This window comes from Peromyscus maniculatus, chromosome 3, assembly GCF_049852395.1.
Source record: "Peromyscus maniculatus bairdii isolate BWxNUB_F1_BW_parent chromosome 3, HU_Pman_BW_mat_3.1, whole genome shotgun sequence".
NCBI classification, from domain to species: domain Eukaryota; kingdom Metazoa; phylum Chordata; class Mammalia; order Rodentia; family Cricetidae; genus Peromyscus; species Peromyscus maniculatus.
The window spans coordinates 81,070,031-81,095,219 of record NC_134854.1 but is presented as its reverse complement, the minus strand read 5'-3'; the positions used below and the strand labels follow the sequence as shown (position 1 = coordinate 81,095,219).

The window sequence follows — 25,189 nt, the reverse complement described above, 5'->3', positions numbered from 1 at the left end:
GCTAATCTGAGAATACATCTATCTGATAGGCTGGCTTCTTTGAAGAAGTAATTGATGTTGGCTAGGTCCTAGGGAGAGTGTTTTGTTAACTTGAATCCGTTACAAGATCAGCAGTAATATGTCACAATTTGTGACAGGGAGAATAGAATTTTAGTAGAATTTACATGTTCTATTAATAGAAATTTTATTAATTCACAACTTGTTTTTCTTGTAGCTCACAGGAAGATGAAAGACCTTTGTCACCTTTCTATCTGAGGTATTTCTTTCTTTATTCTGTCTTATTTGGGTCTACTGTAGGACATAGAGGTGAGTTAAGGTCCCATTGGGTTTATTGGCCCATTTTTCTTTTCTTTTCTTTGAGACAGTCTCAGACATCCCGGATTAGCCTGGAGTTTACTGTGCAGCTGAAGACAACTTTGAACTTTTGTTCTGCCTGCTTTTACCTCTGCAGCTCCAAGGTTGCAGGCTTGTACTACCACACTTGGTTTTCTGTGGTATGGGGGATAGTGTTTTTACTGTTTAATATAATTGAAAAGACTGGAATGAGACATTTTTATTTTAAATTCAGAATGTAATTCCCCAAACTTCCTGACGCTAAGGTAGTAAGTAACCTAAATAAAAAAACCTACCCAGGCACACAACATGTTGTTAGCATCCACAAGGCCCTGGGCTCAGTCCTGGCACACAGAGCTCGTGTATGTGTGTGTGTGTGTGTGTGTGTGTGTGTGTGTGTGTGTGTGTGCGCGCGCGCGCGCGCGCGCGCATACAGTCCCTAGCACCCTGAAGAAGCCTTGGACTATGCTAGCTCATTTTCTGGGAAGTAGTGAAACAATAAACTAAATACTAAGCAAGTTTAAGTTTCTGGAGCTCAGGGTTGTTTCTAACATTTATAGGTCCAGAATTACAACTATTAATAGCAGCAGGTCAAGCTAACAGACTTCAGGGCAGAAGTTAGGTGAAATCACACCAGTAACTGAATACTTGCTATGCCTTTGGGATCTTTTGTATTCTCCGTGTGAGCCACCTGACTGAGATTTGGAACCAAGTCTTCCTTATTGCATATCTTTTATAACTACCCTTCTACCTCAAAGGCCTCTAAAATAGGCTACAATGGTGGTTCTCAACTTTCCTAATACTATAACCCTGTAACCATAAAATTATTTTTATTGCTACATCATAACTGCAACTTTGCTACTGTTATGAATCATAATGTAAATATCTGATAGGCAGGATGTCTGATATGTGACCCCTGGGAAACTGTTGTTTGACCCCCAAAAGGGATGTGACCCACGGCTTGAGAACCACTGGGCTAGAATATCATACAACCACATAAACTAAAAATGTCAAGCTTTTTAGTCTTGCCTTAATTTTAAAGTCCACTTTTTAAAGGAAATATCAGGATGCATAATACACCATTTGTTTATTTACTTATTATTTATTTACTTCTAATCTAGTCTGCTGCAATCATCACAGAGTTAGATTTAGACTTTATTTCGGTAGGGTAGTTTAGAACTGTGGCACTGAATGCCCGGCACAGCTGAGTGACTGCTTTCCCCAGGGCTCTGCCCTGCGGCACACACTGGGTTTCAGGTCCAGGCAGCCCACCAGTGGTGGTTGTTTTGTTTTCAAACCCTGGTTTCATCCAATCTGAATTTGCATATTCTGATCACGGGGAAGTCCCAGCTGTGCAGCCACTGTGGGCGTTTGAAGGTGTCACCCCAGAGCCCACAGGGACTCTGAGATCGCATGTAACCATGGATGGTAACAGAAAACAAGTGATTGCTGGCTACTAAGGGAAGTTAAGCTTCACAGAGCACAGGACTGGATCGCTGGATCACACCACCTATTAAAAGCCTTTTCCTAGCCGGGCGGTGGTGGCGCACGCCTTTAATCCCAGCACTCGGGAGGCAGAGCCAGGCGGATCTCTGTGAGTTCGAGGCCAGCCTGGGCTACCAAGTGAGTTCCAGGAAAGGCACAAAGCTACACAGAGAAACCCTGTCTCGAAAAACAAAAAAAAACAAAAAAAAAAAAAAAAAAAAAAAAAAGCCTTTTCCTGACTGTCTTCATTTTGTTACCCTGGGTGACAACAATCTGTGTTTTAAGTAGTATTGAATTTTATTTTTATGTTTACTATATTTAAGGTAGATGGCAAAAATGGGCTTAAGTCTTCAAAGATATATACCAGTGTTTTACAGTATGAAACTGAATTTTTTCTTATTAACTGTACTATAATATTTCCATAATACTGTCTGTAAAAAAAAAAATTCTAAATTGGTAGAATGATAGAAAAATAAGGAGGCTGCAGAGATGACTCAGTGGCTAAGAGCCCTGGCTGCTCTTCCAGAGGCCTGGAGTCCTGTTCCAGAACCTACATGGTAGTTCACAAGAGCCTGTACTCTAGTTCCAGGGGATTAGATACCCATTTCTGGCCTCCCAGGGCACCAGACACTGGGCACAAATGTACATACATGAAGGCAAAACACACATAAAATTAAAAAAAAATAAATAAATAAAATTTTTAGAAAGAAAGCTCATAATGTATTTACTGGACGTTGAATGCAAGCTGCTTGCTCTGTTCAATATTAGGGTCATAAACACTAAAATGTAAGGACATTAGAAATAAAGAATGAAATTGCAAAGGGATAGCGCAGCAGGTAAGAGCCCTGAATGCTCTTTCAGAGTTCAGTTCCCACCCCCACATCAATGCCTCACAACCTCCGGTAACTCCCTCACCAGGAGATCTGATGCCTTCTTCTGACCTTCTCGGGTACACACACACACACACACACACACACACACACACACAATATTATACACTCACCTACACATAAATAAACAAAAATAATAAAAAAATAAACCCTCAAGAATGAATATCCCTGCAAGCCTATGTTCACAGCAGAGAAAGAAAGAAAAGCAGGCAGCAGGCACTATTTCCAGATAATGGAAGTTCAAGGTAAGTGGAGCTGCTGTTCCACAAAAGCAAAAATAGTAATTATTTAACCTGTAATTAAAATTCCAAAAGTATTTTTTTTCTTTTCTGAGTAACATTATATGATACTCTCAAAAATAATATAAGAATTAGTTTGGTATGAGCTTATCTTAATTCTTTTTTCCCTCACTTGATAGAAACTAAAACAAACTACTGAGAAAACAGGAACCCACCCCCATAATTATTAGGCTGGCTGGTTTGAGGTAGCCTTTCTTGCTATTCTGTCATAAAGAATTTAAGTGGGAGAAAGAAAGGTGATTGCTAATTATTATTAATCTCTGCTGGGTACTTTTAACTAGAAATGTGACATGTCTACCAATGAACAATTTATAAATAAGTTCACATTTCTTGTGTTATATCTAATAAGAGTGAATAATGCTTAGCTGTTTTTAATACATTTTCATGTTTCAACAACTTCCATTTTTTAATCATTTTATTACTTAAGAGTTCTTTGCTTCAATGTCCAAAACATAGTTATTACAAGACTCACAAATTCCTCACTGATTTTTTAAAGATGATAAAAATATTATACTCATTTCTTTACATTCAAAGTAATATTTTGTCTGTAGAAAGTAAAAATGGATTGAGGGTTGCAACCTGCTACTTTCCCAAATAGTAAGTTGAGTACTGAATGCTATATATGATATTTGATGGTGTTGATTCTCTAGATTTTTCTTAAGGGGTGGGGGAAGAACCAACCAACAGATGAGACGTATCTGCTGAGACAGGTACTTAGCAGAAACAGAGCCATCAATAAGGAGCCAGGCAGAGTGGTTGGGGATGAACAACTGGTCAGGAGTCGGATTAATGCTGGAAGATCAGCACAAAGTGGAACAGAAGACTCAGGAGGCTGCAGTCTGGGAGTGGGCAGCCTTCACAGAGAATGAAATGGGTCAGAACAGATGGAAGATAGAGTAAAGCAGTCCTCTGGTCTCAAAGGAAGGGGAGCAGATGGTCATCAAGGCAGGTCACACAGGGACCTAGCCACCGGTGCTCGGCTGGCCAGGCAGGAACGTGGATGAAGGGCCTGGAAGGAGGCTGCAGCACACCAATGGAAGCCTCAGGGTGTGAGTTTGGCTGGAGGACAGGGTAGGGCACCAGAGCGGGGAACCAAAGGAGGCCAACCTTCCGCACCTTGCTTCACGGCCATGGTGTAGAATTTCTTCCTCCGTGACTTACTTCTTCATGGTCACGTTGCGCCCTGTATTTCTCTCTCTTCAGACCTTGCTGTAATAAAGCAAGATTGTTAGACATGAGTGCCCACACGCTGGGTCTAAGCAAAGACCGTCTGTGGTCACAGTCCAGTGTCCACTGCAGTCCCTCTTTAGCCTGCCTAACTCTACAGAGAGCCGGTGTCTTTCTTTGAGGGGGAGGAAATCATAGCCACAGAGCAACAACACCTGCTACCACCATGTGTCAAGTTTATTGCAGTTACAGTAGCTTGGATAGTGGGTGTCCTTGTTCCCAGATTGCTCTCTTGGGATTAACCAGCCCTAATGAAATAATTAGGGCAACGAAAGCGAAGCAAAACTTGGGTAAGACCTCAGCTAAACAAACACATGCCTGTGCACGATACACAAGGAACATTCTTGGCAAGCGTATCATACTCGGTTCTCTTTCAGACGCTAGGCTGGTATCCAAAACCAGGAACCCCCAACTCAACTGATCAGATTAACATCAAAAGCACCTTGCCCTTGATGTTCTTCCATGCCCGGCGCTGCCTGTTGCTGTCTGCATTCTTCCTCCTGGCATCGGGTCAGATCTGGCTGGGATCTGGTGCTCGTTATGTTTCCATTTGTCTGAGTTCTCAGTGTCTACAGACTTGGCGCTGGGCTTCTAGAGCCGATTTCCACCGGAACCAGGGCGCTTCCCCTCCACTTTCTTTTCGCGTCCCCCCTACTCCCACCCCACCTACGTTCAAGCTCTTGGTGCCCGTCCAACCAGATTTCATGCCTGAGATCCAAACAAATTCCTGGACGGCCTGTGTGGCCTGTGCTTCATCTAAGTCTGAGCTGTATGCTTCAGGGCCTGCCAACCTGTAGCCAGTCTTACTGAGCTGTTGTTGCCAGCCACATGGCTTCTCGCGTTTGCCCCTGATAGGCAAACTGAACCTGTCTTCTGGGAAGGACCCAGTGCTTCCTATGGTTCCTTTTTGATGCACCATTGGAACTCTGGAGTTGACAGTTTTTAAATTTCAGCCCAAGTTTTAACAGGGTACAAACCAAAGCTAAATTACTGTTGGGCAAGTTGGAGTTGCTTGAGTCAGGCTCAGGATTTCATCTGTCTTCCAATTGTCCTGAAGGAATACCTGATAGATTTATTTCCCAGTTAATTGTTGGGGACACAAGGTCATTCTTTAGGATTTTGTCCATTTTTAATTGCTGGAGACTTAGACCTATCATTTTACGTAAGATTCTGAACTGCTGAGTCAATATTGAAAATCGTTAGCACTGAATAAATTCAAGTTAAAAATTTACCTGAGGCTGGATATGTTGCTCAGTGGGGAAATGTGCAAAGCCCTGGGTTTACCATAAACAGGGAGATATCTAGAAATTATGTCATACAACTCCTATTTTTGTACGTAGAAAACTTTAAAAACATTTTGAGATGCTTTTTTTTGAGGGGGAGCAGAGGGGACACTATCTTGAACAATTTATGCTATAATTTGCATGTTTGTGATTATTCATTATATTTCTTTAATTTTAAATTTGGGTTGTTATTATTTGGAATTTTTGTCTTTGAAAGACAGTGTTTCCTGATGCCCCTCATTATTATCCAGGTGTGGTGATGCACGCCTTTAATCCCAGCACTCAGGAGGCAAAGGAAGTCAGATCTCTGTGAGTTCAAGGCTAGCCTGGCCTACACAGTGAGTTCCAGGACAACTAGAGCTGCATAGTGAGACCCTGTCTCCAAACAAAGAAATCGATTATCATGAAATGATTTAAAGAAGTGTATACCACAGATACTTTATTTGTGGCTAGTTTGTTTCAGGCTGCTGAAGGGAGAAAACAAGCCATTTATTTAGTATGTATTTAATTTTTTAGCCAGATAAGAATTCAAGTGTGTTTAGACAGTTTGTAGCACAAGTAACTATCTATTGTTTTTTCCTTATCCTTCTTGACAGGAATAGTGTTTCTAAGCTGAAGGGACAACTGTGGAGTTCAGTTGCCCTGTGTGTGTGTGTGTGTGTGTGTGTGTGTGTGTGTGTGTGTGTGTGTAATACAAATGATGTAACATTCACCAATCACATCAATTTTAATTATTTTTGATATTTTGTAAAATACATTTAGGTTATAATTTACCATTTCCATCATTTTAAATGAACAGTTGAGTGATGTTTCATACATTTTGTTGTTAGACACCTGTCACTGCCACCCATCACTAGAAACTCCAGAACTTAGAAGACTGAATTCTGCGCCCATGGACTATTAGTTCCTCATCACTTCGCCCTCAACCCCAACCCTTGGCAGCCATCATTCTGAGTTTGTCTCATGTTCTCTATGCTCTCAGCATCTCGCCTAAGTGGAGCCATGCAGAATCTATCCTTTTGTGACTGTTGTTTCCCTTAGCGTAGTATCCTCCAGGCTCGTGGAGCATATATCAGAAACCCAGCCATTTTTTGTTGTTGTTTTGGTTTTAAGATTTATTTATTTATTACGTATACAGTGTTCTGCCTGCATGTATGCCTGCAGGCCAGAAGAGGGCGCCAGATATCATTCCAGATGTTTGTGAGCCACCGTGTGGTTGCTGAGAATTGAACTCAGGACCTCTGAAAGAGCAGCCAGTGCTCTTAACTGCTGAGCCTTCTCTCCAGCTCCAAAACCTAGTGTTTTTAAAGGCATGTCCCAAGGACTGAACTCAGTCATCTGGCTTGTTGGCAAGTACCTTTACCAGTTGAGCTATCACACTGGCCTAAGTTGCTTCCATCTTTGGCTATTGTAAACGATGCAGCTTGTAAACATGTTGTTCAAATTGCCAGCTCCCTGATTTCAGTTCTATTAAATATATACCTAAAAGTAGAATTGCTGGACTTATTTTTTTAGGTGTTCCCATACTATTTGGCATCCCAGCAGCACCAATTTACATTTCCAATAATTACAAATTAGAGTTTCCATCTTTTCCATTCTCACCAACAATTGTTAATCTCTGTTTCTGATAATATAGAAACCCCTAAAGAGTTGAAGCATGGGGAACTCTTCGAATATTGCTTCTTCCTGGCTAAGATCTAAGTTTTGTATAGGATTGAATGTCTAATTTGTTTTGTTTTGTTTTGTTTTGTTTTGTTTTTGTTTTTCGAGACAGGGTTTCTCTGTGTAGCTTTGCACCTTTCCTGGAACTCACTTGGTAGCCCAGGCTGGCCTCGAACTCACAGAGATCCACCTGGCTCTGCCTCCCGAGTGCTGGGATTAAAGGCGTGCGCCACCACCGCCCGGCCGAATGTCTAATTTTTAAATGTGCCATAGGAGATTTTCATGTGCAGACCTAGCTGTAGACCAAAGTACCAGTATGGCCAAAGATGAGAAACTTTAATACTGTTTGACAGTTTTGAGAAACTCAGTCCTGGGTTCTTGATACATGAGCGTCATTGCTCAGACTTGTTGCATAGTAAGAGATAAGTACAGAATCTAGACTCAGTTTTCTCAACGTTAATGAAAACATTAGGCTTGTGTTCGGACTCCACTGAGAAAGATCAATCATATAAAATTTTAATGCTTCTCTCCCTTGGCTTTCCCTCAGCATGATAAAGCAAAGGAAATTTTTCCTTACTAAAAATGACCCGTTCAGCTCCATGATTTCATATTGGCTTCTCTCTGAAGGAACTTCGGATTGGAATAAAATAAAAGCTTGTAGTTAAGCAGGTAGCTGACTACCTTCTATGATAGAACTACCCCCAATTTCCTTCTTAAATTCCAAGGATGTTAGAAAAGCCCTCAAACTTAGAGTCCGTGCTACAAAGAAAGTCAAGGTGTCAAAGATTGCCCCTTAATGTGCACCTTGAAGTCTTCATGTTCCATCTGCTGGTCAAGATAGACAGCCAGGAAAAGAAAGAAGGCATGTGGGAGAGGGCAGAACTGGACTCCCTTTATTACCTGCTTCACTGACCAGAAAAACAAGTGGCATTCCTCAAAGGAAGGAGAGACCTGAGTCATCAGAACAGAAGTGTGTGTTCCTTTTCACCTCCCTGTCACCACTAGCTTCTTCATTTCACTATCTACTCAAAGACTTAGCACACAGAACAATGGGAAGGAGAGAGGATACCCCTGGGATGTTGGCTACTTAACCAAAACATTTGGAAAAGGTCTCAGAGCAGGGGGATTATTGGATTTTTAGTGTATGCTTCAAAGTATATATTGCACAAAAGCTAACTAATTCTGTGTGTGTGATTCTCCAGTGTACTCCTAACGGTGGAGTAAACAAGCAAGTCTGCCCGTGAAAGCGGAGCACATTGTCCTAGGGCAGACTCATGTACTGGCTACAGTCAGCAAGGGCATTTGGACAATGTCATAAACTAAGAACTAATCAGCTCACCCAGGTTATTTGGAAATGACGTCTCGATTCCTTGTTGCCCCTTAAGAACTCTTTCATACAAAGAAATGATTTGGGATTTACAAAACAAAACTACACATTAAAGGAAAAGACTATCTTCCCTGAAATTTTAAGATAAAAACAACTTTTTTACTTGAAAAGTAATATTGATAATCTTCTCAAAAGATTCTCAAGGATCTGACCAAACTCTTTAAAATGTTAGTAAGAATCTGTTAGGGACACACGTTTAGATCTGAAATGAAAGATAAAGAGGTCTAGACGTTAAAACTTTGGTTAGTTAGTTAAATTGGCATTACAAACACATTTAAAAAAACTGTGAGAAGCACTAGAGAGCAGATGCTTTTCAAAATCAAGTATAAGACACTATATTACAGATATCCTGGTTCTCTGCCTCCCATGGTTCTTTTTTCCTGGTGTTTTCATCAGCATAATATATAGATCGCTATAATAGCCTCCATTTGTTACAAAAAGTTGTTGTTCTTTTTTTTTCTGAAGGGTGAAAGAGATACTTGCCTGTGGGCATAAGATAAGTGTTTAGAATACAGTTTGGGAAACTGGTAGGATTACGTTCTCCTCTAAGTCTAATATATTTTCAGCCCTGGGGAATTGATGTAAATCTAAACTCTTACGTTAACAAAGATAAACTTTTAAGTACATATGGAAATGGGGGTTGTACGTGCAGCAATATGTCAGTGAGAAAAATTGCAAAGGAATACACAAGAAACAAAGACACAGATCCTAAACCTCCCCCTGCAAATGGCTCCGGCATCCCCAGTGTTCACGCTTATGCTTGCTCTTTGCAAAAGATCTCAATCCTTTGAAGCACTTTAGTAATATAGTCTAATGAAATAAATATTAATAGGTGTATGTCCAGAATTTTCTGGAACTCTCAGATTATTTGAGAATAATGTGCATCTTTAGTGAGGACACTAAGATGTCAGACCACACAGAATGAGATCAACTTCCCTGAACTTCAGCTTCCAGTCTGTAAAACCGGCCAAGTATCAATATGATCTGATGGTTACATTTAATACTTTTGCCTAATAATAACCTCATATGAAAACTAAAAGAAAAAAATCTGAATTTCATTTTAGGCATAAATCCAATAAGTATTGTGGTGGTATTGTGTTCCCCAAAATATTGTGCACCCTAATAAACTTATCTGGGGTCAGAGAACAGAATAGCCACTATATACAGAGGCTAGAAAATGGTGGCACTCACACCTTTAATCCTAGCATTCCAGAGGCAGAAATCCCTCTGGATCTCTGTGAGTTCAAGGCCACATTGGAAACAGCCAGGCATGGTGACACACGCCTTTAATCTCAAGAAGTGAGCCTTTAATCCCAGGGAATGATGGCAGAAAGCAGAAAGATATATAAGGTGTGAAGACCAAAAACTAGAAGCTTTTAGCTGGTTAAGCTTTTAGGCTTTGAGCAGCACAGTTCAGCTGGGATTCATTCTGGATGAGGCCTCAGAGGCTTTCAGTCTGAGGAAATAAGACCAGCTGAGGAACTGGTGAGGTGAGGTAGCTGTGGCTTGTTCTGCTTCTCTGATCTTTCAGCGTTTACCCCAATAACTGGCCTCAGGTTTGATCTTATTTTTTTTTTTTTTTTTTTTTTTTGGTTTTTTCGAGACAGGGTTTCTCTGTGTAGCTTTGCGCCTTTCCTGGGACTCACTTGGTAGCCCAGGCTGGCCTCGAACTCATAGAGATCCACCTGGCTCTGCCTCCCGAGTGCTGGGATTAAAGGCGTGCGCCACCACCGCCCGGCCAGGTTTGATCTTATTAATAAGAACTTTTAAGATTCCTGCTACAAAGTATCTAAAACTGAGAACTCTTAAATATCCCCAAAAGAACTGGGCAGTGGTGGCACACGCCTTTAGTCCTAGCATTCGGGAGGCAGAGGCAGGCAGATCTCTGTGAGTTTGTGGCCAGCCTGGTCTACAGAGTGAGTTCCAGAACAGCCAAAGCTACACAGAGAAGCCCTGTCTCAAACAAATAAACAAACAAACAAAATCCCAAAAAGAGCTAAACAAAATATGAGTCTGCTGACTGTGAAGTACTGAGGAGGATATCAAGCTGAAACTCTTTTCTTAACATTAGGCCCCTTCAAATATGCCTAACAATAGGAAGTGTGACATTAAAGAAGGATGAAGACAAATGTTTTTGTTCCTGTTCATTAGTATGTACTCCATGTGGTATGTACAGTATTATGTATACTATATTTAAAGCCAAATTGTGTTCAAGATGTTAATAATATCAACCATATGTAGATCATACAGCTAATAGTTAAGGTTAATGGCTATAAAAATGCCACATGACCCCTCTGCATGTGATAATCATGGCCCAAGGGTAAAACACAGGGAATAAGTAGGAGGATGGAATGTGTTTTCATGAGGGACACTTCGCTGAATGCACTAAGATCATAAAATTGAGAAAGCCACCCTTCAGTTACCTATAATGTCATCCTTACTGTTGACACTGCGTGTCAGTTTTTGTTGTTAGAAAATAATACCTCATCACTGTAGTTTGTTAAATACAGAAATCAAGAATTTGGTGATTTTGTACTTGTTGTTTTGATTTTGGGTTTTGTTTTTTTGGTTTTTTTTTTTTTTTTTTTTTTTTTTTTTTTGAGACAGGGTTTCTCTGTAAAGCCCTGGCTGTCCTTTGAACCAGCTCTGTAGATCAGGTGGGCCTCGAACTCAAAGATCCTCCTGCCTGAGTCTCCAGAGTGCTGGGATTAAAGATGTGCATCACTACTGCCACCCGGCTTGAGTTTTGTGACATTTTGATTATTAATTATATGATTTTTTTTTAGGCTTAAACAAATCCCATAGTATCCTCTTTGTTGGGTTTTTTTTTTTTAAACAAATGTATATGTTGCATTCCATAGAGAAATGGCAATTCTGTTAACCTTCATGGGGTTTGCTACGGTGATGGTACTGTACTTAGGACTGCATATGCCACCTAAGAGAACACACTGGAACAGGAGAGGATGCACAGCCATGTCTTTTCAGGGTGCCTTGATCTAGTTTGGTAGATGTGACACTTTGTGTGTGTGTGTGTGTGTGTGTGTGTGTGTGTGTGTGTGTGTGTACCTGCATGCGTGCATGCACATGCATGTGTTTTCTTTTTCTTCAAACCAAGGGCTCTACTAAAAGTCTCCCTTGTCGACAGGCATCTGCACATCTCAGCATATGCAAATTTTAGAGACCAATGTTATTAAGCATAATTAGCTTAAGAAAATGTAGTTTGGACTCTGCTAATAGAAACAGAGACTAGCCAGGTGGTGGTGGCACATGCCTTTAATCCCAGCGCTTGGGAGGCACAGGCAGGCGGATCTTTGTGAGTTCAAGACCAACCTGTTCTACAGAGCGAGATCCAGGAAAGGCGCAAAGCTACACAGAGAAACCCTGTCTCGAAAAAACCAAAAAAAGAAAAAAAGAAAGAAAGAAAGAAATAGATACTAAAGGAACCTAATTGTGCCACGGAGCATACATCAACTTGTAGGCTTAGAGTCTAGTTTAATACATAATTATACCAACAGAGCAGGAGCATGAAGATGCAGCATCACTAACAGTAGCCATGGTAATGAAACTGAGTACAGTGCTGGGACTGTGTGTGAGCTTACTTCTTTCAGTCTCTGCTCTGTCAAAAGTCAGGAAGTACGTAAGGAAGAAATTTTCTTAATGTGTTAGTTAAGGGCTCTGAATTAATACATTAATTCCTAATATTATATAGAGAATTAAAGGCTTCATGAAATGAAAACATTGTTATACTTTAACTTTATTGCTCAAATGCATTTTAGTTCATATCAATGCCTTAAATTTCCTCCTTGAATGAACCACAGTTTTAAAAGCTGCCCTTGTTGCTATCATTAAATTTAGTTATAAGTTTTGTATTCGTCAAGGTGGCTGGATACTTGGCCACAGCCATTTTGGTATTTAATAAAACTGCTTGACTGTTAACCACATCATAAAACTAACTAACTGTAGCTCTAGTCTTTTATAATGACTTAAATTTGGGGGCAGTAAACTTGAATCTGAGACAGTGTTACTAAGTTTTAGAGCTAAACAGATATCACAAGGCCAAGCCTTTCATTTTCTGTGTGAAGACACTAGCCCAAAGCAGCCTAGCTAATCAGTGGCCTGCCTATGACTTCATCCAGTTTCCAGAGCCAAGACCAGAACCTTGCCTTTTCTGATTCTCAACAGAAAATATCTTCTTTAAGTTCCTTAAAATCATATCCAAGCTACATAAACTAGAAATTCTATATTACATTTAAAAAATAAAAACATAAAGTTAGCATAAATCAGATTTAAAATAAATACAGCAAAAATGAAGACGATATAACTTATTTGGTCTTGTACTATTTGTTCATTCACCTTTGTAACCCGAAGAGAAATCTCCATGACTGACTCAGGTGGCTCAAGTCATTTTTCCTTTAAGTTATGAGGAAGATCTTAACTGATTTTCATTCAAGAGTAGCATAAGCTAGGCGTGGTGACGCACACCTTTGATCCCAGCACTCCAGAGGCAGAGGCAGGCAGGCCTCTGAGAACTGGAAGCCAAGCTCGTGTACAAAGCAAGTTCTAGGACAGCCAAGGTTACATAGAGAGAACATGACTCAAAAAAAAAAAAGAAAAAGAAAAAGAAAAAGAAAGAACAACAAAAAGATTGCCATATTATGTCTTTATTAATTTGTTTGCAACATTTAAAATAGCTATTGTGATATCTAAATAATTGAAATTCTAAAGAATTTTAGGGCAAGGATTAAGGGGCCTGCTACTCAGTGTGTCTTTGACTGACCAACAATATCTTGGGATTAACTGGGGAATTCATGAAAACTGCAGAATCTGGCTAAGGCTGTAGCTCAGTGGGAGAACTTTTGCCCAATTCTGTAAACTTAGCTCCGTCTTCTCTTAGACCCAGTCAATCACCTGTGCTAACAAGGGCATGGCTCATTCCTGTGTATGTAGAGGCTCTAATGTACCTATTTAGAGAGTTAGAAATGTCAAAGCCGGACACTTTTGTTCTTGTGACTTTTTCTTCCTCACAATTTGTTTCTCCTTACCCTGGGGGGAAAAATCAACAAAGGAACATAACAATACCAGTCTGGAGTTGGCACAGTAGCGCAGTGGAATAGCACTGCCTAGCACATGTCAGGCCATTTGTTTTATCCCCAGCACCACAAAACAACAAGCAAATGCATCCTCTACTTTAATAGATGAAGAGAACATGAAGAACGAAGTGTGTAAGAGAGGAAAGAGACTACATCTCCTCCTTCTGGGGCCAGCAGCCAAACTGGTTGGTGGCCTGTCTTTGGAATGTTCTTTAGCATTTGGCACATCTGTCTCTTTGCTAGGTCTTTCCCAGCTGTTTTTCAGTCCATTCTTGGCTCCCCAAACTGAGATTGTGTAACTGTATCGAGGAGCACAGGAGTTAATTATACAGTGTTGGATTTATGGAGGGCTAGCCACAAAACATCCCTAGGGGGACTGCCTGTTCCAGTTCAGGACAGATACAGCAAGAGTTTCTTGTTGGCCACAGAGTCTGGGAACCACTGTGACTAACAGGCATTGTGGCCAAAAGGCAAAGTCAAATGCTAAGCCTTCACCTCTACGTGCAAACATGCTCCAGTGTACGTGGAAATGAGCTCAGGTCCAGAGCTGACACTCCCAGCTCCGTGCTCATCTGTGTCTCTCCTCCAGAGCAGTTGTTAGGCTGTCTGACCTCATCACCGAAGACAGGAAAGACAGCACATACCTCCTAGGTCCACTCTGAGCTAAATGAGAAAAAAAAAAATACATGCAAAAAAGCACTCAGTCCAGTATCTGAAAACTGGAAGAGTTCAGGGCTTTGACTTATGTATGCATTATTTATTTGTTCTTAGTTCTCTTTTGCACAGTGAAGTGGGTTGGGGTTTTTCCTATCTTTGGGCATAAGTTAGAACTGCGCCTCAACTGAACAAAACTGCCCCGGGGCTGATAGATGATTACTGGCTCCCTCTGGGATAAGGATTTCCACACCTGGCATGGTGGTGGTGGTGGTGGTGGTGGTGGTGGTGGTGGTGGTGGTGGTGGTGGTGGTGGTGGTGGTGGTGGTGAGGGATAGAATCCTCCAAGTGGCGGGTCCTGACATGAAGGCGCTGAAGTGTGTTATTAGACAGCAGCAAAAGCTAGCTGATTCCGAAGCAATACATGAATGTGTTCGAATGACACCAGATAAACTAGCATTTAGGTTGGTTGAATCGCAACCACTGGTAGTGATCTCTAGTCACTTTCATCTTCTTCCGGTATAGTCAGACAAGTAGGAAGAGAAAAGGGAGAGGCCATTTTATAAAAACTAGCTTGATAGACTTAGAAGTCTGCTCAATGTTTGACTCTCTTTTTCGGCATAAAAAAATTACATCTTGACTAAGTACGGAGCTGGGGTGGAGGGCTGTGAGAAGTAGTGACAGATGCTTTTAGACAGCCAAAGCTGGACTTTGTGAACCCTGTGAACACTGTGAGCCCTGGCTTTATAAACACGGAGCTCCCCCAGGCAGGAGGGGGCTCTGGTGGGTGTGCATGGGTGATATGGAGTAATTGTCTTAATTATTCCAAAAGAATCAGGCTTTTTAGAAAATAGAAGTTTATACAAGTCCAGCCAAATGTGCTAAATTGTTCGTTACAGTGAGATATCAGAGTTTGACAGTTTCCATCTCTAGGAGTGTAGGGAGGAAAATGTGCCTGTGGAAAAGACAAGTTAGAAATGGTTACGTAGAAATCAATGCTGGCTCCTTGTTCTCTGTCCTCTCCGGACCCTGCTCACCTCCATGAGTTCTGAGCAGTTTTAGAAACATATCTATGCTCAGTCCTGGGACAGCAGGTGATAGGCAGTCAGCAGCAATTGATCACATTAGCACCGTGAAAGAGAAGGCCACAGGGAAGAAGGCCACATGCTCCAACTACAGCATCAGGCTTAGAGCTACAAGGCAGCTTCTAGACTCAGTGTTGGAAGAAGTAAAGAAGCCACCTCTGCGTGTAACACAGTGGAAGGATGTCCTGCCCTGGTTGGTGATCATCAAGGACCCCTTGGGACCTTGCTGACTCTGCCCTCTTGGCATCCCTTCAGATGCTTGTTCGCCATCTGACCTTTCAGCAAATCTGATTTTCTTTTTCTCTGCTTTTTTTTTCACAGTGCTCATGTATCCCAAGTCAGCAATGTTTCAACAACTGGAGAGTAAGTTATTTGTTTTCGTATTTTGGAACTCTTTATGCCTTTTCCCACTTATTAATGGGGGGGGGGGGGAAGAAGCAATTCTAATGTATAATATTGGAAGGTTGTAGTGAGTCATTCTCTGTCACACCAACAAGCGCCCATATCACGACACAGAGACTGATTATTAATTACAAAAGCTCAACTAATAGCTTAGGCTTGTTTCTAAATAGCTCTTATAACTTAAATTAACCCATATCCTTTAATCTACATTCTTTTATGGCATGGTTACTTTTACTCTGTACTGTCCATGCTTCTTCCTCTGCATCTCCTCATGTCTCCCTCTTCTTCCTCCCAGCATCCTCTGTGCCTGGAAATCCTGCCTAGCTATTGGCAGTTCAGCTTTTTATTGAACCAATCAGAGTGACACATCTTCACAGTATAAAAAAAGATTATTTCACAACAGAAGAGTAAGACAGTAAACAAGCAGTAATTTTGAAGCTGTTCATGTCCAGATGTAGCTACGTCTGTGACTGTACATGACTCCCCTCCCCCACTTGATATCACCAACTAGGTTCTTTGTTATTTTCCCTGTGTATGCTAGGTTAGCCTTAAGTTTCCTGTGTAGCCCAGGCTGGCCTTGAACTCACAATCCTGCCTGGGCCCCAGTGCTAGGATTACAGATGTGTGTGTGCGCCACTGTGCCTGGCACTATTAGCTTTTTGTTTATTTCAATAGAAACCATGTCAGGTTCAGTGAATGTCTGCAGAGCCATTTCTGTTCCCTGGAGGCATCTTGCCGGGGAGAATGTAAGTAAAGCTAAAGCATTAATTGTGACTTTTCCTCTCACTTTGATCATTCTACTGAGATTACACGTATTGATGGCAATGTGCCATCCGCAGTGTTGAATGTGTGGTAGTCAATGAGCCTTGGCCCTGCCTTTGAGGATCCTTGCAGTCCTTCCTTTTTTGTTCTTACAGGGATGGAGGAAAGGAAGGGAAGCTGCAGTGGCACCGAGTCCTTTCTCTGCACAGCAGTAGCGGTGCTGGGGTGGTTGTGTCTGCACATTCTTTTTCCCTCGGAGGCTTCCAGGGGCACGTAGGCCAGGCACAGCGCTGCTTTTTGCCCTGCCCCTGGCTGGACTTTCTGCACTTGCTCACCTCTCTGACCTCATTGCTCTCTGTTGTTTGGTCACTTGACTTTCCGTTGCTGAGATAGTCCCAGCTGTGACCTGCCACACCAGCACTTTCACGGTTTGATTCATCCCTTCCAGGAACCTCTTCCTGACCCACTGTCAGACAGCACATGGCCACCCTGGAGAAGGGCAGGCTGTGGTAACACAGGGTCTTTCCCGCCATGTTCATGGTTGTCTTCCCAGTGCCAGGAAGCATGTTAGGAATGTATTAAGTGCCGGGCGGTGGTGGCGCACGCCTTTAATCCCAGCACTCGGGAGGCAGAGGCAGGCGGATCTTTGTGAGTTCAAGGCCAGCCTGGTCTACAGAGAGATCCAGGAAAGGCGCAAAGCTACACAGAGAAACCCTGTCTCAAAAACAAACAAACAAACAAACAAACAAAAGGAATGTATAAGCACTGCTTGGATAGTCTTTGCTTCTCTAGATAAATGGTCTCTTTCCCAGAAGCCTCTCTGTCACCCCTACCTCTTTGTTTGTTTGTTTGTTTGTTTGTTTGTTTGTTTGTTTGTTCTGGGACATGTGAAGCCTATTCATAACATCTTCCTTGGGCAATAGTCTAGTGGTAAAGGTGGGGAAGGTGTGATATGGTAGAAAGGAAGAGAAAGGAAGAAGCACCGATTGGACAGAATTGGAATCTCAAAAGATGGACTTGGACTTTTCCCACTAGTTGGGGAAGCAAACAAGGGCAGAACTAACTTTCTTCGGCTCTGTCAACTTTAAACATTCCAGAACTGAACCAAGATGAGCGTGTTCTTGCCCTTGTGTGCCTGGTAATCCCTGCTCATGTAGGTGGTAACACTGTAAGCTGCTCTGTATGTGATGCCAACTTATTTACTTACCTTCTCTACGCCAGTGAGTCACTCGGAGCGCAGAATACGGAAGTTGCAGTGACCACCTCACTTAGGCTGTACTTGTCTCTTGTCTTAAAGTAACTTTAGTAAAATACTTTAATGCAATTAATAAAACCCTGTTTATTTAGCGAATTTTAAGTTGAAGTCTTAAAGAGTATTTGATAAAACTAGGGCTAGCAGTTTCATAAGATTGCAAGTTGGAGACTTGCCTGGGCTACGTAGCAAGACTCTGTCTCAAAACAAAACAAGCAAAACCCATTTTATTTAAAGAAAGGTACCTTTCAGTCTAGATATTAAAAAAAAAAAAAAAAAAAAAAAAAAAAAAAAAAAAAACAGAAAACTGTGAGTCTTTTAAGTGGGAAGAAAAGGGAGCTTTGAGGAGTATAAATTAAGAGTTTTCCATACCAGTGTATTCGGAATTGAACTAAATGGCAGTTGATTACTTAGATACACTGAATGGCAGATACACTGAGTGATTCTGCCTCTATAAAACTGGCACAGCGAGATTAGGACGGAGCCGTGTCAATGGGCAAAACGATGGCATTTGTATCCCACACGGCCCTGTTTTGGCCCTTCATGCTTAACCTTTTTATCCTCAGATTTAACAAAATAAACTATCCTTCCAATTTGAGTAGCATGTTTTGGGATGTGTTTGTGTGCACCCAGTTTTAATTTTATAAATCACCATTTGATTAGAAATGTGGAAGTGTTATGCTATGCCATTGAGTTGTAATTGTTCTGGTGGCCAGGGGTTCCCCACCCCCAAACATTATTAATCCCTGTATAACTTCATCTTCATGAGATTCTAAATATGTAGTAGATATTCTAAAATATTTGTGCCAGTTTACTTTGTAAACCAGACTATCATCTTCTGCAGAACTGGTATGAAGTCTGGAGGGACCGTGCTTTGTAAAGATACACAACTGTTACTCTATAGTGAAAACTTCTAATTCTACCTTGCCTTAAGTGGCCCTTATTTCCTGACTGCCTCACAACTGTTGCTTGATCTGCTTGGGGCATTTCAGTCATTACAGACTCACAAAATGAGACAAACAAACTGATGTAATTTAACTCAATTTTTGCAATACAATATGCAAGTATTTTAGATGAACATACCGTTCTGTCTTTGCTTATGAAGTACTAAAGGTCTTCAATGGGAAATAGAGATACTTCAGAAATATGGGCACATTAAAGGAAATCATTGGTAACTGTGATTGCTTCATTAATTTGGTGGTTTGTTTTTAACTAGGCTCTTAGAAAGAACCATCAGATCAGCAGTAGAAGAACATCTTTTTGATGTCAACAGCTCTGAAGATCAAAGTTCAGAAGACTCAGAACCTGGACCGTCATCAGCATCTTCCACACCCACCAGGCACCGAGGGCATCAATTTAAGAAGCAGGATGATGTTTGGCATGGTCGAGACAAGTAAGCTGTCATAGGCTCTGACCGATTGAGTTTTTTCTTTCTGTCTTTAAGTCAGTCTCTATGTTACAGGCACACCTGCTCCTCTCATTTCAGCATCTAGATTAAAACTTTACGAGTGTTCGCTATGGCCATTCTAAATTTAGCCCGCATTCCTGTTTCATCTAGATAGCTAGTATTTTGTTAGAAGCCATGTCTTAATTCATATATTTCATAACTTCCTGTTTAATGTCTTGTTTAGAGAAATCCTGTCCCGAGGCTTTTTCTTCTGTGTAAGTCAACATGAAATTGATTAAGTCAACATGAAGTTAGCTTCTTAGTCAACAGAGTTCCCTTTATTAAATACTAGAGCATCCCTGTAATAACTCTAACACTTGGTTATGTTTTATTATTTTTTTAAAGTTGAACATTTTAATCAAAAGAAGAAAAGCTTAAGTTCTGTGTTATAATATTACTTAACTTTTAAAACTTTAAAATTTGCAGCCTAAATTTCAGGAATGGTATTACAAAGAGTTTATTCCCCATTAGTGGCTGTAGTAAAGTAAGAGTGCAAATCACCGTGCGTATTAATAATCATGAGGAAGATTCCCAAGGAAAAGTACTGTATATTGTTAACTGATTATATTGATGTTTCCCTGGAATGTTCCCAGTTTGTTTCCGTTTACTGTGTGGTTAATATTTTGACCTGATTATTAAGTGTTGACGACTAAATTTGACCCTAGTTCCACACATTCCCCACCACCCCTGCCCCAGCACTCATAATCCATAGCAAAATCTTTATGAAAAGCTCTCTTTTTGCTGAAAGAAAATCACAGAAGATAAGCCGTGTAAGCAAACCCCTGCTGTCTACCATTGAAGTGTACAAGAGCTATGTTAGCAGATGAATTCACACAGGCAGCAGCATCCATGATCTAACCCACTGACTTCACAAGGAAAGGGCTCATTAGTTTAAGAGTTGTGTTGGAATTTCAGCCCAAACTGGACTTGTAACTGTGAGATCTCAGAACTAAAACTCCTTATCCAACAATTCAAAATATTATTTGGAGGATTATGTCTAGATTTAATCAGTACCACACACTAACTTTATATTAAAAAGCTATGCATCCATCGCAAATTTAATATCCAAAACAAACTTTATTTTAAAACATAGTTTTAAGTGGGAAATAATGGTGTACACCTTTAACCCCAGCACTTGGGAGGTAGAGGCTGGAGAATCAGGAGTTTTCAAAGCCCATCTTGGCTACACAGAAATTTTTAAGGCTAGTCTGGACTTCATGAAACCCTGTCTCAAAAATAAATAAATAACCGGGCAGTGGTGGCGCACGCCTTTAATCCCAGCACTTGGGAGGCAGAGGTAGGCGGATCTCTGTGAGTTCGAGGCCAGCCTGGACTACCAAGTGAGTGTTAGGAAAGGCGCAAAGCTACACAGAGAAACCCTGTCTCGAAAAACCAAAAAAAAAATAAAAATAAAAATAAATAAATAAATAAATAAATAATAAGACAGGTTCCTGTTTTAAGAATTGTGTTAGAACTGGTAGAAAAGGGTAGTTATAATATTTCCTTAGAAAATAGAAAAATTGCAGCATCAGAAACGCTCACATTTGAAATCAGTCACAGATGGGTTTATATAAAACATTTAGCAGCAAATTTCATATACTGTCTGTCTGTTTTATTATGCGACAAGTACAATTTATTCATTAGCACAGTTGTTACCCTCTGCTTTGGCATTTTAAAAAAGATCTTCCCCGTGTCATGACAGGCTGCTTTCCACCCTCTCTCCTTGGACAGTGAATGAATTTGTGGGGTGGGAAGTGGTATCATAGCAGGAAGAGATTAGTGGTAGCAGCGCTGGAGGCAGGTAGCAGGCAGGGATGGCCAGGTCAACAATGGGGAGGGGCCAGATGGGGCCAAGAAATGTGAATCACAAGCTAACTTCTCCCTCTGAGAGAACTTGGTGAGGTTAGTTTCCCAAGTCCTCGGATATTTCTTGCATGTGTTATCTTGAGTTTATTCAATTAGCAACATGAGGAGAGCCAGCAGAAATGGGGAATGGTGGAGCCTGGCCAGCTGCAGACAGCCTGTGAGATTCTAACCTTAATTTTTCTCCTCTGGCATCCCCATCGCTGCTCATTGTAGTCCCTGTCTTGATCTTGTTACAGCTGAGAAAAAGAGTCTTGGGGTACAAATATTCACGTCCTCCTAGGGTACCATATATGCCTACCATACAGAAGTTGCCACAACACTCTTTCCGGGGCACCTGGTCCTTCCTTTTGCTCCTTGCCTGCATTCTCCATCTAGTTGAGAGACATCTGCCCATCTCACCTGACATGCTGGGCCACAGTCTTGCTGGACAGGACTTCTCTAGCTTCCAGCAAACACTGAGCATCTTCTCTGGGTTCGTGTGGAACAAGGTCAATTATCTGTCTTGGTCCCAGAGCTAGGATTTTTACCTGGCTCAACTTTTACCACAGTCCGTAGTCTTTGATGGCTGCCCTCTAGTCCCTGGTGGGCTCTCCTGACCTTCTCTTGCCCCTGGGCTGCCCTTCCAGCTCTGTTCTTTCCCCACTCCTCACCCTCTTGCTTTGCACACTTTCTAGCTGCTGAGTCTCCCAGCACCTCTACCCCAATCTCAGAATTTTCTTTTCTTCTTCCTTCTTATATGGACTTCAGAATGCTTAGTCCTCTCTGATAACTGCAGTAGAGCCATTAATATTTTATAAATTGAGAGAACATCCAGGCTAGTCATTATAGCATGTAGGGAATGTATTATTCTTAGGGCTTAATTATAACTGATTAAATCAATTTAGCTAATTTTTCATCAGGTTTTACTTTAAAAAAAAAAAAGGCACAACTAGTCCAGATCTTGTAATATTTTACCCAAAACTGTGAGCCTCATGGAACATTTTCAAAGTGTTTTAAGGAAATCCATTTGTTTTGTTATATTACTTTACATCTCACTACTTATGGCTGTGATAATGAAACACTGTCCCCAGCCAGTGATGGTCTGAGGCCATCGTGACTTTTTATATAAGTATCACTGAAGGAAGAAAAGGACTGTGAATCATTCACTTCAGTGCAAATGATTTGTTGTCAAATTTACAAAGAAAAAAAAAACAAACAAAAAAAAACAATCAAACTCAAATAATTGTTTGCCATAATAAAAGCATAAATGTTTAAGGAATATATCTAGTATATAAAAAGTTTCAATCTAATTTGTTTACTTAAAGAATCTGCTGGCTACCAGGTAAATAGAATATGCATGTTTATTTCTATTTTATTATTGTTTAAAAGCAAGGTATCATGTTTAAGTGAGAGTAGTTTAAATCTCCCAAAACACAATGACCTGAAAACTTAATGCACACATTTATTACATAAATTATATTATAATCCTGCTGTAAAGCAAAAAGAAAAGCATGCTCAATTGCAGGAATAATAAACATCAGTATTATTAAAATATTACATATGCATGAAGGAGAAAGAAAGAAATCCAGGGTAAAAAAAAGGGGACCCTGGGGAAAGATCCAAATAATTAAAAGGAAAGGCCCAGAGTTCTAAGTCCAGTTAAAACTGAAATCATGCCAAATATGACAGCAGTATGATGTGTGTTTGGGAAAGGAGTGGGGTCCTGTGCTGCAAGCCCTGGCTAACATTGTGACTGAGGCACACTGGTGATGATGCAAGCGATGTCTCCCTTTGGGAGCCGGCTCAGGTGAGCACTATACTGCCACCTTGCTGCATGTCGATGTCAGCAGCTTATTCTGCTTATTTGTTGGTTGTTCCAGATGACTAAAAAAGAAAATCAGCTTTCCATTTAATTTTTTAAAATATTTTTCAGTTTCTGTGCTAGTGTGCTCCCACAACAAAGTACACAGACTGATAGGCCTAAACAACAGTGTGCATTTGTTCACAGAGCTAGGGGCTGGCAGGTCCATGGTCAAGGGAGAGGCAGGGCTGGTTTTAGGCAAGATCACTGTCCTGGGTCTGACATGACTATATTTGCACCGTCCTCATGGGACCTTCCTCCTTTCTGTGTGTGCTTTTCTGATGTCTCTTGTATGGACAGCACACACACTGGATGTCCTGCTGTAATGACCTCCGTTAGACTGAATGACTTCTGAGCGGCCTTTCCCTCACCACGGGTATATTAGGCATCAGAACGTCCACACAGGAATTGTGAGGGGACACAGATGAGTCTATATCAAGCACGATAGGACCTCACTAAAAATTATAATCGACACATAGTAGTTTTGGGAAATAGGCGTGGTAATAAGAAGACAGAATTTGAAGGATGAAACATATCTTGGATTTGCAACAAAACTCCTGCAGCCATCTGCAGAAGATACTGTGTGTGGGTGTAATGCCTGCATGCTAGACGCTGTCAGCTTTACATCCTCTCTTCAATTAGTTTGTCCGTAAACAAACTTTCTTGTTGGGACCACCAGCTCACAAATAATGACACAAAGACTTATTAATTATGAAAGCTCAGCCTATAGCTTAGGCTTGTCCCACTAGCTCTTATAACTTAAACTATCCCCTTTCTTTTAATCTATGTTTTTTTAACATGGCTCAGTTACCTTTATTCTGTACTGTCTATCCTGCTTCCTCTCCATCCGGCTGACGACCTGTCTTTCTTCTTCCCAGAGGGCTCTTTGTCCAGAAGACCTGCCTATACCTGCTGCTGTTTAGCTTTTATTAAGCCAATCATCACAGTGACACATCTTCACACAGTATAAAGGAATATTCTATAACAGTTTTTCATTAAGTGTCTCTGATAAATGTATATAAATCTTCACACAATTTTAACACATACGTCTGTTCTGCATTCTAAAATGACCAAATTATACAGCACTAAAAATATCTAAAGATAATAAAACTTTGAAAATATGTTAGTAGTTTTTAATTCATAATTTCCTTTCTATTATAGTGTAAAGGTGTGAATTTATTGCAGAATAAGTATTTAATGCTGTCTTTCCATGGGGCATGTGATGAGCTAACAGTAAAATATGGTGTCTATTTTTGGTTGTCAAATTCATTTATTTCCAGATGCAGGTTTAGGGTGAGGGAATTACACTAACTCAGCCATGCTATGAGACTCTCAATCATTTCTGCCTTATCAAGCCATAGTGCTGTGTTGGTAGTTTAATTTGATCCATGATATAGATTAAAATAAAACTTTGCTAAGTCATTAATTTTGTGAAAACTTCTTACAGGACTGGTTAAAATACTAATGTTTCGATAGTACAAATGAATTAAAGCCCATGATGATGATATTCCTGTGTGATGTCATGTAGTGACTATATTATAAAGTTTCCCCTTCACATTTTAAAATAAGATTAAGCTTTTTTTTTTCTTTCAGGGAACTTATCAATAAGGAGAATATTCCCTATGGCTTCAGCAACTATGATGAGTGTATTTTGAACGTCCAGGAAGCAGAAAGATTCCCGGATGATACTTGTGATTATGTAGAAGAAAGAAGTAAACCCAAGCGTCAGAAATCCAGTTCCAGGCTTACAGAGTTCAGTGAAAATCATGATGGGCTCCTGGTAAGTAGGTATTTTAGTAACTTCTTTACTTTATTTTGTAAAGAAATATCTCTCTTGCTTAATTTAAAGAAATGGAATTTCACAAAATTATAGGCGTTCTGAGAAAGACCTCCAACCCAGGAAGTACATGCATTTGTGCTTCTGTTTAGTAAATGGAGTGATTAAGGCAGAGAAATGTGACTTTCTGCCCAAAGAGCAAGAGACACATCTTTGGTGTTGTTTAAATTGACTTTTAATCTAATTTTTAAGCATTTTTACATTTTTGTAAATCAAAATGTTCATAAAACACATTTCCTTATTTCCCCTCATCTTATTTATTCTTGTCCATATGAACACTTGAAATGGATAAACACAAAGCAAGGTTAGAGAGGCAACCATCCTATGCTCAAAAACATTTTCCTGCTTGATGTCAAACTTAAACCCTTATAATGCTTTACTCCTGGTT

At 40.6% G+C, this 25,189-nt stretch overlaps 1 protein-coding gene across 2 annotated transcripts in view; it reads left to right on the top strand.

Moving 5' to 3' along the window:
• The window catches only part of Fam13a (family with sequence similarity 13 member A), a 94,107-nt gene that overhangs the window by 17,424 nt on the left and 51,494 nt on the right, over positions 1–25,189 (top strand). The window contains exons 2-5 of one of the 2 annotated variants that reach the window (XM_042273386.2): positions 215–256; positions 15,717–15,758; positions 19,028–19,204; positions 24,558–24,744. In XM_042273386.2, the coding sequence (XP_042129320.2) occupies positions 215–256; positions 15,717–15,758; positions 19,028–19,204; positions 24,558–24,744 (448 nt within the window). The remainder of the gene's footprint in view (positions 1–214; positions 257–15,716; positions 15,759–19,027; positions 19,205–24,557; positions 24,745–25,189) is intronic. The other variant, XM_042273387.2, reaches the window with a different exon arrangement.